At 47.5% G+C, this 17,740-nt stretch overlaps 1 protein-coding gene across 1 annotated transcript; it reads right to left on the bottom strand.

The window, feature by feature from the left end:
- Positions 1 to 6,735: 6,735 nt before the first annotated feature.
- On the bottom strand, positions 6,736 to 7,920 carry LOC136460140 (uncharacterized). Its single transcript, XM_066459963.1, has one exon. It carries the CDS (start codon positions 7,918 to 7,920, stop codon positions 6,736 to 6,738), a length of 1,185 nt encoding a protein of 394 aa, XP_066316060.1.
- Positions 7,921 to 17,740: the final 9,820 nt, after the last annotated feature.

Below are 17,740 nucleotides of genomic sequence, written 5' to 3'. Positions count from 1 at the left end.
GATCTGATGGTAACCTAACCTTAAATCAATCTTGGAGAAAACCTTGGCTCCTACCAGTTGATCAAAAAGTAAATCTATCTGAGGTAAGGGATATTTATTCTAAATGGTCACTTCATTCAATGGACGATAGTCAACACATAATCTTAGGGTCTCATCTTTATTTTTCACAAAAATTGTAGGACATCCCCAAGGTGATGAACTAGGTTGGATAAACTCTTTATTAATCAGCTCTTGCAACTAAGTCTTCAACTCGGCTAATTCCTTGGGAGGCATCCTATAAGCTCTCCTAGAGATCGGAGCTATTCTGGGTTTTTGTCGACAGATTATCGTCGGCAGTCCTGCGAGGGGTATCCCACGAAGGTAGATTGATCGGTAGAGGAGCGCGAGATCAAGAACAAGAAGGCAACAGAGACACACGAGTTAGACAGGTTCAGGCCATCCGTATGACGTAATACCTTACTCCTATGGTCTGTTGGTTTGTATTAGCTATCATATGATATGCTGTGATTTTAGAGGGGGTCCCTGCCCGCCTTATATAGTCCGGGAGGCAGGGTTACAAGTCAGTTAGATCTAAGAGATAACCGGAAAGTAATAACTGATTACAGGAATCTTGGGATCATACATATCCTAATAGATCTCATAGTATCTTCAGGATATCTTCCTGATGTCTTGCGGAAGGTGCCGACCAGAGTCGTGCCTCGCAAGGCTTCTTCTTGTGGGCTGGGCCACCCCTAGGGGCGCAGCCCATGTGGTCTACCGTGGGTATCTGGGGTCGTACCCCCCATAGCTAGTCCTCGAGCACCTTGTACCCGTTGTGCAACGCCGCCTTGAGCTTGTCTGAGCAGTTGCGAATGATGCTGAGCAGTCAAGCCCATGGTCCAACCACCATGCTTAACTGTTGAGCAGCATGAACAGTCACCGAGCAGTATGAACCATTGCAGAGCAACACGACCTATCGCTGAGCAGCGTGAACCGTCGCCGAGCAGTGTGAAACGTTGCAGACCAACATGACCTGTCGCCGAGCAGTGTGACCCAAGTATGGCTTGCCATAAGGGTGTAAGGAGCTCAAGTATAGAATCAAAAATTTCTTCACAATGAACCAAGTGTGCCCACTTAGAGTCCAAACAAAATTGTAGGAGTCAATCTTCCTCTATAGTCATGTAGTCTTCGAGAAAAAATCCCGCACACCCACCACGAGGTGAAGTGTGCCCACTTAGTCCCCGAGCCTGCTAGCAGATGATGTAGTCTTGTGGTGCCAGGATCATAAACTAGAAGAAAAAATAGAAAACCAGTCGAGCAGGCAACCAGTCCCTGGGCGCGGCCCAAAAAGAAACACAGCACATTCACCGCAAGGTGAAGTGTGCCCACTTAGTCCCCGAGCCTGACAGTAGGTGACACAGTCACATGGTGCTAGGGTCAGAAACAGAAAAACAACCTAAAACCAATAGAAAAGACCACCAGTCCCCGAGCTGCAGGCAGAGTTATAGGAGTAATCCAACCGTGGAGAAAAAACCGTAGTAACAACTAGACAGTGTCAGTTACTGAGCCTCAATAAATGGTAGAGAAGTCGGTGATATTTAGGTGAGGAGCAACTGAAGGCAGCGACAAATGAGCGTCGTGGGCTGTGGTTTGCGTGGAAGCCCATGTAACGGCCCATTTGGCGCATCAGAGAAATCACAGCGGCACAGATCGCGGGAATGGTTTCCCAAAAACCCTTGAGTTATAAATGTGGGGAAACCGCGTTGTAATAGTACCGCCGCCCACCTTTGCCACTCCGCCATTTCATCTTCCATCTCAGCCACCACACCTCCAGATTCAAAGCCACAAACGCTGTCGATGCCAGACCATATCCAGATCTGAGCAATGGCGCCGTAGAGGAGAGCCGTGAACCCAAAGAAAACAAGCCCAAAGAAAGCAGGAGGCGGAGCCAGCCACAACGAAGAATGGTCGCCGTCACGCACCAGAGAAGCAGAGCTCAAAAGAATGGTGATGGCGGGCGTGCTTCCTAACTGCGTCACTAGCGGATGGCGTCCAGCCATTGGTGAGCCCTTCCCAATGCCTAACACCAATGAAGTTGTAGTCTTTGAAGATTATTTTTGGCATGGATTGGGGTTCCCTATTCATCCTTTCTTGCGAGATCTATTTGTATTTTGGTCGATCAGTCTATGCAATCTCCACCCTAACACTATACTACACATCTCGATCTTTATTCACTTCTGTGAGGCGTTTCTTGGGATTCTTCCGCACTTCAACCTCTTTAGACACTTATTTTGGTTAAAGAAGAAAGGCGACGACAGCTCCAAGGTGGTCGGCGGCATATATCTACAGCTCCAGGACAGAATGGCCAGTGATTATATTAGCGTACCACTAAACACTTCCTTGAAAGGGTGGAATGCTAAGTGGTTTTACATGAAACAGAACCACCCGGCCGTCCGCTGCGACGTCCACCATATCACAGAGAACCAAAGAAGCTGGTCGGAGAGACCAAGGAGTGTTGATATGGAGCAAGTGAAGGAGCTCCTTGAGTTGATTCAAAGGGTGGAGTTGAGAGGTGAACTTGTGGCAGCAAGCTTCATAGTACGTCGTGTCCAGCCCTGCAAGGAAAGGGCCTACCCTGCTTTTGACTATAAAGGCGACGACGATGGAACCCGGGACCTGGGTGCCTATCAAGGAAAGAAGTAATATGCCGCGCCACAGAACTATTCACCTCCAGCGCCTCATTTAGCTAGCCGAAAGAAACAAAGGCCTTCAACTGTACCAACCCACCTCCTTAGGTAATAATCTTGCCCTGCATTGTTCAATTGTCGATTCACCGAGCAGGGAACTGACTTACTTATGCAAAGATCCATTCACAGGACAGAGCAGTATACTTTTCTGACATGCCAAGAGCTAAATGGCCGCCAGCGGTGGACGTCCGACCAACAGAAAACCCTGAAGAAAGTTCTGTCGGTATCTCATTAGAATCCAGAGATTCGGATGTTGACCATATGGCGTGTCCCCCCCCCCCCCCCCCCGTTGTCAGAGAAATCTTGGGGAAAACGGGCAGCAGCAGACGAGTCAGCCCGGAAGAAGAGGAAAACGGCGGCGGCCGCTCCCCGCAAACCAGGCGGTATATCACTGGGCGGCGACCAGACCAGCCATCCGTAGAGGGCCGTGGTGATGGAGTGGTCTAATGACGACAAAAATACAGTTCCCCCTCCCCCCAGCGTGCAAACAACTTCACGCAGAACATGCGTGGAGGAGCAACCAAGGGGAAGCGACGAAGTCCCCGAGCAGCAGGCGACGGGAAGTCCCCGAGCATCAAATGGAGTGAAACCCGATGGTACAGGCAGAGCAAACACCAGAACAACAGGTGGAGCATAGGCCAACTGTAGAAGAGGACAGACCTCCACCCGATAACATGGAGGTCGACCCCACAGCCGCACCCGGGGGCTCGAACAGGCCTCACCGATTAAAAAAAGCACACCGGCAGACCAAGCGGTAAGTAACCTCGCATTGTTATTGTTTTGCTATTTGATCTCTGTTTTTTGGGCGATTGACCAAATGTTCGAATGCAGCGCAAAACACATGGAGGATCCGAAGTCATCCGCCTAGACTGATAAGTAGTCTCAAGCTGATGCCGAGGCAGAGGTAGCGCCTGCCGCCCCCATGTCAGGGTCCCCTAGTGCGCGGGGATTGGTAGAACAAACAACAGCCGCTACAAGTGGAGCTAGAGATGGTGAGGGACCGGCATCAGCAGAGGCCAGCTCGGCAATGATGCCCGAAGCAACATCGGGTAGCGCCGAACCCTCAGGAGCTGAACTGTAGTGGCCAGCGAGGCAGTAGAGTCTGGGTCAGCGAGACCAGGGGTGCCCAAGGAGCTAACAGTGCCCCTTGAAGGGTCGCATGTCATGCTCGGACCCACTGTCCGACCACGGAGCCCCCCTGCGGTGAGCCCTACTATAGCGGAAGAGGAGGACAAGGTCGAGGAGATCATTTGTGATGAGCCTCGAACCCAATCCCTTCAAATCCTTTGCAAGCGTGGTGACGAAGTGGTAGTTGTCGAGGAAGAGGACACCCCTAGAGAAATGAAGAGGCTGAAATCCGCCCTCGGCGGAGTAGTAAAACAAATCGAGGTTGATACTTAATCCCAAAAATTCTTTGTTGTCATTGTTTGTTTCATTCTATCATTGTCATTGTGCATTTCCAGGGGATAACTCGAACTGCCGAGCACCGTTACCAGTTGATTAAGAGGATGGAGCCCCTCGCTGAGGAGAACAAGAAACTCAAGGAGGCGATGAACCTTTCGGAGAAGAATATTCAAAGGGCCCAGCACGAGCGAGACCTTGCGGAGTCCAACGCGCGGGACCTAGAATACCAAAAGGGGGTCCTGTCTGGACAACTAGTGACTGTGAAAGAACAACTTTGGAGCAAGTCCGAGCAGCTGATCACTGCCTCTACACAACTGAAAGATGCTTCCGAGCAATTGGAAAAGCTACAAAAAGTCTCTAAGGAGAAAAGAGGTACGTTCGATCCACAAAAATGCCTCACTTAGCCAGATACGATTACTTTTGTTGATGAATGATGTACTTGTAGAACAAGACATGGAGCTCGGTTAGCTGCGCTAGGCCCTCGAACAACTTTGGGAGGAGAAAGCGAAGGAGACAGAGCGAGCGAACAAACTAACCAAGGAGCTAGACGGTAAGTACCCCATGGTCGGGTTTGCTACTGAGGTTAATGTCTTCTCTGATGTAACTTCAAAATGCATGCAGACTACTGTCGGAGGGTCAAGGCACAATTTGATGTGTTGGAGCAAGACGCCCATACCTAGAGGAACAAATTTGACAGCGTAGTTGTCGGAATCAGACCAGTGCTCGACTGCATCGAACCGGAAACTGCTCCTCATCCCGACGGCAGGCCACCTCGCTTGGATATTACCATCGAAAGATGCAAGACGGCATGGGAAAGCTTTAAAAGCTTCAACCGCGACGCCGTTGTTTCTACCGCTACCCACTCCCTTGCTGTTGTCCGATCCCACTATCCAGACACTGACCTAGAGGCGATAGGGGGCGGGTACGTTGAAGGGTTGAGCGAAGCGGAGACCCAGCAGCTTGAAGACGAGGTGGAGGATGCGGCGAAAAAGTTCGTCGGTGATATATACCTATTCGGAGAGAATGATGGTAGTGGCGAAGCATAATGATCTCCTCGATGGACATCATCTATAATATCTTGACAGTATGGTTAGAAAGCGCGAAAGCGCAAGAAACAAATACTTATCAAATATTTATCATTAGGTGCTTGTATATACAATATATGTAGTTTGCTTATAATTTGGCGAAATAATCTTCGAAGTTTCAAACCAGACGCGGTTATGCGTAGTTCAAGTAACATCCAACCAGTGAGTCTGCTAGTGGTCCCTATGGCCTTAGCTAGCCCATAGTCCATAACGTCGAGCGCGGAGCCCGTGCACGTGTAGGAGAAAATTGGTGGCTGAGTTTTTTTCCATAAAGAACAGCGCTGAACGTGTTCTGGTCGGCTATTGTTAAACGAACTCGGAGATAAAGGCAACACAAGCGGCGTCCGAGCAATATATTCTATGTTGAAATCTCAGCCTTGGCTGACCCATAATCCATAACATCAAGCGCGGAGCCCGTAGACATGTAGGAAAAACAGGTTTGACCAAAGGACCGTAGCCGACCACCCATAACGCAGAGCACAGAGCCCGTAGCACGTGTAGGGAGAAATCAAAGATTGGGTCTTCTTCGAAGAGAACAAAGAAAAAATGTTAATCTCCGATCAAAGAATGTTTTCGCTATATGGAAAACATGCTCTGCGATTTGGAAAAATCGAGGTTGGTGATTTGGAAAAAAACGTGGTCGGTGTTTTGGAGAAATCGTGTTCGGCGTTTTGGAGAAATCATGTTTGGCGTTTTGGAGAAATCGTGTTCGGCGTTTTGGAGAAATTGTTCGGCGATTTTGGAGAAATCGTTCGGCGATTTTGGAGATTTGGAGAACTTTATTTGGCGAAATCGTGGTCGGCAATTTGGAGAAATCGTTCGGCGATTTTGGAGATCGTTATGGAGTATCGTAATACTTTGGTGACCATACGCGGAGATCGAAAGTTAAAGGAGAAAAATGGAGACAAATTATGGAGACCAAAACTTTATTCATCATAAAATGGAGAGTACATATCTGGAGTGTTTCAAGTGTAGAAACATATAAGGTGCTCGATGTGCCATGAGTTTGGAACATTAATCCCATCTAGGTCACATAAGCGATAAGATCCTGGTCGGGTGACCTCTTTGATGATATAGGGCCCTTCCCAAGGGGAAGAAAGCTTGTGCAACCCTTCGGTCTTTTGTTTTCTGTGGAGAACGAGATCACCGACGGTGAATGAATGACCTTTTACATTGCGGTTATAGTACCTTCGTAGATCTTCTAGATACTTGGCTGTGCGGACGTAGGTGATCAGGCGTTCTTCCTCGGCCCGGTCAATGTCCTCTATCCGAACAGCCGTGGCCTGCTCTTCAACATAATTTTCCACCCTGGGTGCTCGGAAGGCAACATCTGCTGGTAGTATGGCCTTAGAGCCATTGACCAAAAAATATGGAGACACACCAGTACTGCGACTAGCTTGAGTGCACAGTCCCCAGACCATAGCCGGTAGCTCTTTGAGCCATCTGCCCGGATGCTTTTCTTCTTTCTGATATAGCCTCTTTTTGAGGGCGTCAAGGATCATACCATTAGCCCACTCAACCTAGCCATTAGCTCTAGGATGAGCAACAGAAACGTATTTAACGGAGATGCACCGGTCTTCATAGAAGTCCCAAAAATGATGGCCGGTAAACATGGTTCCGGGGTCGGTGATAATGCTGTTCGGGAGACCGAACCTGTGTATGATATCTTCAAAGAGGTCGACTGCTTTCTTTGTAGTAGCTGAAACAAGCAGTTTGTACTCGATCCACTTGGAGAACTTATCAATGGCAACATATACATACCTGAAACCTCCTGGCGCTGGCTTGAAGGGCCCAATCATGTCCAGTCCCCAGCATGCGAAAGGCCAAGAAGCTGGGATGGTCTGCAATTCCTGTGCCGGTACGTGTATTTGCTTGGTGAAGAACTGACATCCTTCATAGCGCCGGAAGAGGTCTTCTGCATCGAAGATGGCCATGGGCCAGTAGAAACTAGCTCGGAAAGCTTTGCCATCCAGGTTTCTCGAGGCCGCGTAATTGCCACAGGAACCAAAATGAATTTTGTGAAGCAGCTTCACTCCTTCGTCTTGAGGGACGCACTTCTGCAATACCCCTTCCTTGGCACTCTTCCTCATCGAGTTACCGTCTACCAACACGTAATGCTTACTTCGGCAGATTAGGCGCTCGGTGTCAGTCTTGTCGGCGGGTACTTCAGAGTTGTTGAGGTACTTGATGAATTGCTCCCTCCAATCGACGACCAACGAAGGCACCACAAGTACCAACTGCTCAGTAGGGGGAACCTCCTCAACTTCCTTTTCTTCTTTAATGGATGGCACTAGGAGATCTTGCACGAAGACCCCCGACAGAACCGCGGCGCGAGATGAACCTATTTTTGAGAGCTGGTCGGCTGGTTGATTTTGATCTCGTACCACGTGGCGGTACTCGATACCGTAGAACTTTCCTTCAAGCTTCCTGATTTTGGTGCAGTATGTGTCTATCTTCTCACTAGAATAGGAGCAGTCTTTGTTGAGCTGGTTGATAACCAACGTGGAGTCTCCGTACACCATGAGGCGTTTGATGCTGAGCGCAACGGCTATACGAAGACCATGGAGACATGCTTCATATTCCGCGGCGTTGTTGGAGGCCAGGAAGTGTATCCGAAGAACATAACGTAGCTTATCCTTGGTCAGCGTAATGAACAAAATGCCCGCACCGGCACCGTTGACATTAAGGGTGTTGTCAAAGTACATCACCCAGTGCTCGGAACAAGCGGCGGCGATGGGCTCTTGGATCTCGGTCCATTCAGCGACGAAATCAACGAGCGTTTATGACTTAATGGTAGGTCTGCTTCTGAATTCAATGGAATAGGTGCCGAGCTCAACAGCCCACTTAATGATGCGGCCATTGGCTTCTTTATTGCGAAGAATGTCCCCTAGGGGAAACTTAGTGACCACGACGATCTTGTAGTATTCGAAGTAATGCCAGAACCTGCGTGACATAATCAGATTTGTGTATAACAGCTTTTGTACCTAAGGATAACGAGTTTTTGGCTCATTGAGTACTTCACTGATAAAGTAGACCGGACGTTGCACCCTGTAAGCATGCCCGGCTTCCTCGCGTTCAATGACGATAGCTGTACTCACGACGCGAGAAGTGGTGGCGATGTATATGAGCAGAGTCTCATCTGGCCTTGGTGCTGTCATTATCGGCGGCTTTGTCAAGAACAACTTGAGCTGCTCGAAAGCTAAGTCTGCCTTCTCCGACCAGGAAAAGTGCTCGGATGCCTTGAGGAGCTTAAAGAAGGGTAACCCTTTTTCACCGAGGCGTGATATGAAGCGGCTTAAAGCAGCCATGCAACCTATAAGCTTTTGTATATCCTTAACACATGTTGGTCGTTTCATATTGGTGATGGCAGAGACCTTATCAGGATTAGGCTCGATGCCTTGAGCACTGATGATGTAGCCCAGCAGTATACCGGATGGAACTCCAAAGATGCACTTTGATGAGTTCAGCTTCCATCGGTACTTGTTCAGATTGGTGAAGGTTTCTTTGAGGTCGGCGATAAGCTTGTCGGTTGTCTTGGTTTTGACAACCACATCATCGATGTATGCTTCGACATTGCGGCTGATTTGCTAGTCGAGGCACATCTGAATGGCCCTTTGATAGGTAGCCCCAGCGTTCTTGAGTCCGAAGGACATAGTTTTGTAGCAGTATGCTCCAAAAGGTGTAATGAATGATGTCTTTACCTAGTCTTCTTCCTTGAGGGAGATCTAATGATAGCCGGAGTAACAGTCAAGGAAAGAGAGTAGTTCGCAGCCAGTGGTAGAGTCTACAACCTCGTCTATCCGAGGCAAGCCGAAGGGGTCTTTAGGGCAGTGTTTGTTAAGATCAGTATAATCAATGCACATTCTCCATTCTTTATTCTTTTTCAAACAAGAATAGGGTTTGATAACCAATCTAGATGATACAATTCTTTTATAAACCCAGCAGCTAAGAGCCATTTTATTTCTACCCTAATAGCCTCCTTCTTGTCTGGCGCGAATCGGCGAAGTTTCTACTTGATTGGTTTGGCGGTCGGTGAGACATTCAAGGAGTGCTCGATCTTCTCCTATGGTACCCCGGCATGTCTGCAGGTTTCCAAGCAAACACATCGGCGTTGGCATGTAGGAAGGAGACGAGCACGCTTTCCTATTTGGGGTCAAGGTGAGCCCCAATCTTCACGGTCTTGGAAGCGTCATTAAGGTCAAGGCCGACCTTCTTGATTTCCTTGGACTTGGCAGAGGCGTGGGGAAGCTCAAGCTCTGGAATCTCCATGTCATCGGTGGGTACTGTCCTGGCTTCGGTGACCACGCTAGCCATCTAGATGGAGAGGATGGTGGCATCGATGAGGGCGAGACTCTCTGTCTCGCAGGCGTAGGCGATGGAAAGGTTGGCCTGCAGAGCCAGGACTCCTGTAGGCGAAGGCATCTTCAACACTAGATACGCATAGTGTGGTATGGCCATGAATTTAGCTAGAGCTGGCCGGCCAAGTATGGCGTGGTAGGCGGTGTCAAAGTCGACGACATAGAAGTTGATATGCTTGATGCTGTAGTTGCTTGCTGTGCCGAACTATACTGGTAGGGTGATCTCTCCAAGTGGCCTGGATGCCCTCCCAGGTACCACACCCTAGAAGGAGGAGTCCGAGGGTGTGAGATCTGATATCGCGAGGCCCAACTCCCTTAGGGCTCCGGTGAAGAGTAGGTTCAAAGCACTGCCACCATCAACAAGGACTTTTCTGAATAGCACCTTCTAGATGGTTGCATCGAGGACCAGGGGGAAACACCCTGTATATGGTATGTCTGCCCACTAGTCGGCCCTATTGAAGGTGATGGGGATCTCAGACCATGGACGATAGCTGGGGTCGGTGGTAGTTTCTTCTGAAGCGATGGCGAGCACTCGTCGAGCGGCAAGATTCCATTCCCTTCGACTCTCAGTGGAGGCGAGGCCCCCGAAGATGGTGGCGACCACCTTATCGTGGTCCTGAAAGGCGTTGTTGTTGTTCCTAGGTGGTCGGCGACCTCCTATTCCATTGTTGGCGTCGTCGTTGAGCCTCTTGTCCTAGAACTCCCTAGCTAGACCAATGCAGTCCTTCATCTTGTGTTTGGCGTTCTTATGAAGAGGGCACGGGCCGCCGAGTATCTTTTGGTACTGCTCGTCATTGTTACGCTTGGCGCGAGGTTGACTAGCGGCGGTGAAGATGTGTTCTGGCCGGCGGCGGTGATTTTGGCCTGGCCTATGTCCTCCTGTTCGATCATGGCCGCTATCGCGATGATAGCTGCGGTCGTCGAGGCAGTGGTCATTGTGATGTCGGTCGTCGGGGCGATCGTCGTATCGGTGAGGTAGTCGCTGAGTGCCTGCATCCTCATTGAAGCGCACCATGGCTTCCTCTGCATCGGCGTACTGGTTGGTGGTAGTTATCATCTCGCCAATACCCGTCGGTGGCTTATGGTTCAATTTGGAGCGAAGCTCGCGATGGTGGAGTCCTCGGATAAAGGTGGTGATGACTTCAGCTTCTGTGATGTTGGGCATAGAGATCCTCATCTCGGAGAAACGCCGGATGTAGCTGCAGAGAAGCTCGGATGGCTTCTGGTTGATGCGGCTGATATCATGCTTCGTGCCGGGTCGAGTACACGTGGCTATATAGTTGTCGGTGAAGACTTTCTTCAACTCTTCCCACGAGCCAATGGAGTCTGGCGCAAGGCTAGTGAACCAGCTCATGGTGGGTGGTGTGAGCATGATGGGGAGATAATTTGTCATAATGCTGGTGTCTCCTCCGGTGGCACGGACGATAGTGGCATAAGCCTACAACCACTGAGTTGGGTTCATTCTTCCTTCGTAGGGCTCGACCCTAGTGATCTTAAAACCATGGGGCCATCGAAGCATTAGGAGTGCCCTTGTGAAATCCAGAGGCCCCTTAGGATTGTCGACGCCATAATCTACGGCATTGTGGTCGGGGATAGGCTCGAGGGCTGAGTCTGGGTTGCCGTACTCCTTTTCGTAATCCTGGCGGCGACGTACTTCGTCTTCATGGTGACCAAAGCGACGGTGCTCGATACGCCGCCGTGCATCCCGAAGGTTGCTAAGATGTACTCTGGCATCCTGTTCGACCTCCTCGTCATGTTGGTGATGGTGTTCGGCGCGATGCCCCCCGGGTACCCCTTGGAGAGGTAATGACTGGTTGGTGAAATGGCTTTGACTTAGGCGGCAATTGGACCTCGGCACAGCTAATCGGTGAATCGTGCTCATAGAGCACGAAGGTCTCTGATCCTCGTGGATCTCATTGACCTGATAGTGAGCCGCTTTAAGCATGGTGGTGATCTTGGTGAGCTCGGGCGTTTGAGGGAAACGAGAGTGCTCGTTGGCGGCTACTGCCAAATTGGGGCTTGGAGTCTTAAAGACGTCGTGGCCGTTGATGTGGAGAAATTCTTTGTCGAGGTCATGGTAGAGTGGGAGCGGTCTTCCTTGAGAGTCAAGCCGATTATTCTGAGCAGCCTCAGCCCTTGCGATGGCTGCCTCATTTTCTCGCCGCTGTGCGTGGTTGACATTTTGGTTCTCCCAAGCAGCACGCTCCTCCTCAGTTTTGCCATTCTGAGGAGGGCTGTCGATGCTGATGTTGAAGATTGCGCCACCCCAGAAGGGTGAAAGGAGAAATTGATCGAAGAAGGTTTCGGCGAGGGTCTCCATAGAGCCCTGAGACTTGGAGCTCGGAGTTTCTTCTAGAATGGTCTAGAGGTGTGCCTCGGGGCTCTAGCCTAAGTGTAGCGTGTTGACAACCAGCGGTAGCTAGATGGCGATCTGGTCAGCGAGTCTGCCCCTTAGGGCATGCTGGTAAGCGGTGGCGGTGTTGGAGAATCCAAAAGGTAGGGCCATAGCCCTTTTAGTTTCCCGAACACCCTTCGATAGATCTGGATCAGAGGGTGGTTGGCGCTGAACTAGAGTGTCCAGTGTTGATTCGGCGATGGAGAGACAATCGGCGAGCTTCAGTCCGACCCAATCGATGGATTCGATCAGATCATCGTTGTTGATCGGCCTCCTCTGGTAGTGAGGAAGCAGACGACGAGTTGTTGCCGAAAGAGACCTCAGAATCGTCTCCGAGATCGGATCTACAGTTGTAGGTACAGGGGTGGCCGGGGAAGAACCGATCTGCTCTAGCTCGAGGAGGTATCTGACTCCGTCAGCGTCGATGACCCATGAGATGGATCCAACCATGAAGATCTGGTCGGGCTGTGGAAGGGACGAAGAGCCTGCAGAAAAAGCCATCTTCTTCGACAAGGAAATAGCACACACAACCCCTACCTGGCGTGCCAACTGTCGATAGATTATCGTCGGCAGTCCTCTGAGGGGTATCCCACGAAGGTAGATTGATCGGTAGAGGAGCGCGAGATTAAGAACAAGAAGGCAACAGAGACACACGAGTTAGACAGGTTCAGGCCATCAGTATGATGTAATACCTTACTCCTATGGTCTGTTGGTTTGTATTAGCTATCGTATGATATGCCGTGATTTTAGAGGGGGTCCCTGCTCACCTTATATAGTCCGGGAGGCAGGGTTATAAGTCGGTTAGATCTAAGAGATAATCGGAAAGTAATAACTGATTACAGGAATCTTGGGATCATACATATCCTAACAGATCTCGTAGTATCTTCAGGATATCTTCCTGATGTCTTACGGAAGGCGTCGAGCAGAGTCATGCCTCGCAAGGCTTCTTCTTGTGGGTTGGGCCACCCCTAGGGGCGTAGCCCATGTGGTCTGCCATGGGTATCCGGGGTCGTACCCCCCATAGTTTTAGATCGATGTTAAACTGAACATCCCTATCGGTGGTAGACTGGGTAAATCTTCAGGAAAAACATCCAGGAATTCACAAACTACCGGGATATCTCTAGTCTCCTTGATGGAAGTTGCACAAACTTTTTCCACTGATCTCCTTAAGGTTGGAAGTTGGATAAGAAGCTAAGAATTACTATCTGGCAAACTCACCCTTATTGTCCTATTCAGAGTATCTACAACAGTTTTATGCTGACACATCCAGTTCATTCCCACGATCACATCTATGTCCTGATCCTTTAGAATAATCATGGTGGTGGGAAAAATGTGCCCACCCAGGTTTATAGGTACCTGGTACACTGTTTCCTTACTACATAGACATCCCCCGGGCGACTATATATAGAAACTTTCCTTTGTTTTCCCAATTAGAATTTCATGCTTTATGACAAAGGTTCTATTGATGAATGTATGAGATGCACCAGAATCAAAAAGCATAACTACAGGATGATCGGTGACAAGAAACATACCCAGCATCATGGGTTCCCCTTCTAGAATCTCTCCAGCTTGAATATAGAAAACCTGCCCTGTCTTCTTTTCAATTTTGCCCTTCTGAGCATTCTGGTTGTTGTTCTTGTCCTGAGCTTGACCCTGTTGTTGATTCCTAGGAGCCTTTTGGAAATTTGGATTATACTGCTTAGGATGCGAACATTCCCTCGAGAAATGACCTGACTTCCCACAATTGAAACATGGGTAATGGTGGCCTTGGGGTGTTGGAGCACGAACACCAGGAACATTTGATTGTTGTGAGTTTGGATAAGTCATGGCAGGATGAACATTTGGTTGTTGACCGGCTTGGAACTGCGGCGGGCGATAAGGAGGATGATAGTGATTCATCGAATGATAGATTATCTTCTGTCTCTTTTGATTGTCACTAAAAGACCTAGATGGCACACTCTTTTTCTTTTTAATCTCCTTATGCTGCCGATATTTCTCCTTGGATGCAATAGCAATGTTGACTGCCTCATGATATGTGACATTGGTGTAGGTAGTCATCATGGTCTGAAGTTTGGTATTTAGGCCACGCATGAACCACTTCTTCTTCTTGGCATCTGTGTTAACATGCTCAGATGCGTACTGGGAAAGGTGATTGAACTTGCCCACATACAGCATGACTGTCTGATCACCTTGCTTCAAAGCAAGAAACTCATCAAGCTTCATGGCCATAACTCCCTCCAGAATATAATGGGCACGAAAAGTAGTGTGGAACTCGGCCCAAGTTAACTAAATACCTGCTAGTTGCATAGCCACAAGGTTTGCCCACCAAGCACCTGCTGCACCTCTGAGCTATTGGGCAGCAAAAACAGGCTTCTAGAACTCAGTGCATGGAATAAGATCAAACTTTTGCTCCATGGTACGAAGCCAATCATCAGCTTCAAGTGGTTCGTCAGCCTTGGTAAATACTGGTGGTCATGTATCCGTGAAGTCAACATATGTAGCTTCTTGCCTATGATGATTATGACCACGGTTCCCTTGCATCATATTCTGATTGCTTTGAGCTAACTCCCGAAGCAATCGAGCATTCTCCACAGTCACATTGACCAGTGCTACGATAACATCAGCCAAACTTGGTGGAACTGGTGGGGGATTAGGAATACCATCCTCATCTTGTGAAGAACCAAGAACATTCGAACCCTGAGTACGACACATCTGTTCATGATAAACCAAACTTTATTCACAACCATTTATTGAACTGTTAAAAGAGCTTGCTACAAACGCATTACATAGGGCTCACTTATTTATACACAAGTCTGCACTTAAGCTAGACTACCCAACTAGACTAGAACTCACTATATTATAACTCTACTCTTCTCCTCGATCACCTCAAACCTCATGATCGGTATCCATTCCCAAAACATTTCCACGTTCCTCATCACTTTCGTTGACCATCACTACTTCTTCTGGATCATCTTCTTCTTCTTCCGCTTCATCATCATCTGCTCGATGACACCTAGGTCCATTGCATCAGCTTGAGGCTCATGATTTGGATTCAGGAGATTATTCAGCCTATGGACTTCTTCATGCATATTGGTATAATATTCTTCTAAGTCTTCTACATAGAACTCTAACTCATGAGCTCGGGCTCTAGCTACATCTTCTCTATGCCAAGCTTCATTTCTTCCTTCCACCATATGAACTAACATACGCTCACAGTTCTTATGAGCAGTGGTGCGACACCTCAATTGATCATATAACTTGCCCACCTAGATGGCATCCAAGGTTCTATCTCTAGTAGCCTATGCTAATTCTGTTGAAAGCCACTGTATCTCAGCCTAGGGATCAGGTCTAAAGCTGCTACTGCTAGCACCATCACTCCTAGGGGCAAGCTAGTGACGAGGAACTCCTTTGGGCCAACGGACTTATGGGGCGTTATCTTGGTACGAGCCATACTGTAGAAAGCAAAATTTCAAATAGTAAGATGATCTGATAAAAGTCTAAAAAGCAGCAAGGATGGATTACACTACTCAACCCAGACTCACTACTCAACCCAAACTTAGAGGGAAAGTAAGTAACAAATGGATTAATCATGATGCATGAATCGTCCTTACGAAACTTAAACATCAAAGCTCCTATAGTACATAAACAATAGTTCTTGTTATATAGGGCATAATAAGATTACTACTCCACCATATAAAGCCTTTTTAATCAAATAAGGAATGGCGAGAATGAATTAAGATAAGTCGGAAGTAATTTGGACCAAATTAACATGTTAAATTTATTTGTCCCAAATTGTTTTGAAGTTTTGTAAAACAATACTACAAAAACCTTGCAATGATCGCTCTGATACCACTCTGTGGCAGAACCTCCTAAATTATAGGGCCCACATGCACCAGTCACTGTCCATAGACCTCTGACGACTATGCATATGTTCCCGGTAACTTAAGAAGACTATCGGGTGTCCCCAGGGAACCCCAAATCATCCACGATTTTCCAAGCAGGATCCCATTATAGAGTCATTGTAGTATTACAATAGTTTATTCATTAATATACATCAGAGTAAAATAGCAGAAGTCTTACAATAGCTTAATTTACAAAATAGTTGTTTCATAAACTAAGTACGATTATTATTACAAACCATAGTAGTGGAGTGGCATTAGTATCATAAACATAACACACAAAGAAAGTGCCCTACCCAAGGGCCACATATTTACTTGGCTTCATCGATTTGAACAACCGTCATGCAGCACGGTCCAAGATAGACCTGCCCATGAGGCTCACCTGCAACAAGGGTTAACGAACCGAAGTACAAAAGTACTCAACAAGACTTAACCAAAGTAACAAAAGATAATACTCAAGAATGCAGGCTTAGGGATTCAAGGTAAGGCTTTAGCAATAAACAAGGTTCTTTTGCGTAAAAGCTCTTTTAAAAAGATTCTTTCTTTCAACATGTAACTGTTATCAAGATCATATATGAACCTGCCATGATCCGTATTGAGATCATGACCTTCATATCAAACCCTTTCTCAAATCTTCCTCAAGTTTTATTTATTAACTACGATGATGAACAGTGAGTTGAGTCTCCATAACCGAGGAGCAACGATGATTCAAACTGATTATAACCCAGCTGGGGATTCCCAACCACACAACATATGCAGGTCCCTGACCTACATATACCAACCCACCCTCAGATCCTCTAAAACAAGAACGGGTCCGCGCCACCCGAGAATACAGTACTCCACCATTCCAGCCCATTGCCACGTGGGTACACACTACTCTTACCATCTCTCCACTCCTAGTGCGCGAGTAGCCATTCTCGTAATAGAATAGCCAAGTTAAGGCTTACCAGAGTATGTGATGGGTACTACAAAGTCTCACCTCATGCAATTCAATAACGAACGTGTCTTAATCGACTCAGGCAGAAAGAACCCGCTCACAAGACCTCCATGTCTTGTGGCTCCCATACACCGAGTCTGCCCGGTCTAGATTTATTACTCCACATGCTCATATCTCATGATAACATAAATAACCAGTCATATCCAAGAAACCATTTATATCTCACAGGTCACCGGTGATCACCTGACTTGTACCGTTCTAAGCATGGCTAAGCATAAATAAGCATTCTCGAATTGAAACAGGTAACAAGGTTGATATTGAAAAACAAGGTTGGTAATGCACCAATTAGGTTTTCACTCAACTCCCAATCACTTAATGCAGTATTTAAAAGAAAAAGCAATATAAATTTGTAAAACACAAGGTAGGTTTAAATGCATCTGGGGCTTGCCTTGGTTGTCGGAATAATCAGGTTCCGAAGACGTTCCACAGGTATCAAATCCGACCTCAACAGACGGATTAATGTCCTCAACAACCTGATTGACTACCACGTTCTCACTTTCATTCACTACACGTAGTAACAATGCCATGTTTAATAGGATGCGAGATATAAAACATGATGCTTGACGATGGATGCAGAAATTAATAACTGGAATACAACTTTCCTTCGCGGTACAGTTGCGAACCAACAACTAACTAAACCTTTTCATAAACTCAAACACTTACTTTAAGTATCATGAATTATTTTATACTAATGACTCAAGGTCATCACTCAATCCAAAACTCAAACAAAACCTAAGTCATTAAGGTTCACTATTTGCTTTTATGAATTAAATATTTAATTCAAAATTATGAAATAAATCAACTTCTTCCAATTTAGCTCAAAAGTTTTGTGAAGACTCATCATATGATAACTAAGTGGTAAAACAATTTTCATAA

Source organism: Miscanthus floridulus, chromosome 1 (assembly GCF_019320115.1).
Source record: "Miscanthus floridulus cultivar M001 chromosome 1, ASM1932011v1, whole genome shotgun sequence".
NCBI classification, from domain to species: Eukaryota; Viridiplantae; Streptophyta; class Magnoliopsida; order Poales; family Poaceae; genus Miscanthus; species Miscanthus floridulus.
The sequence above is the reverse complement of the archived record's forward strand: the minus strand, read 5'-3'. Positions and strand labels throughout refer to the sequence as shown.

Excerpts from the sequence above, each read along its gene's own strand:
- LOC136460140 (XM_066459963.1), bottom strand. The coding sequence starts at position 7,920 with ATGTACTTTGACAACACCCTTAATGTCAACGGTGCCGGTGCGGGCATT.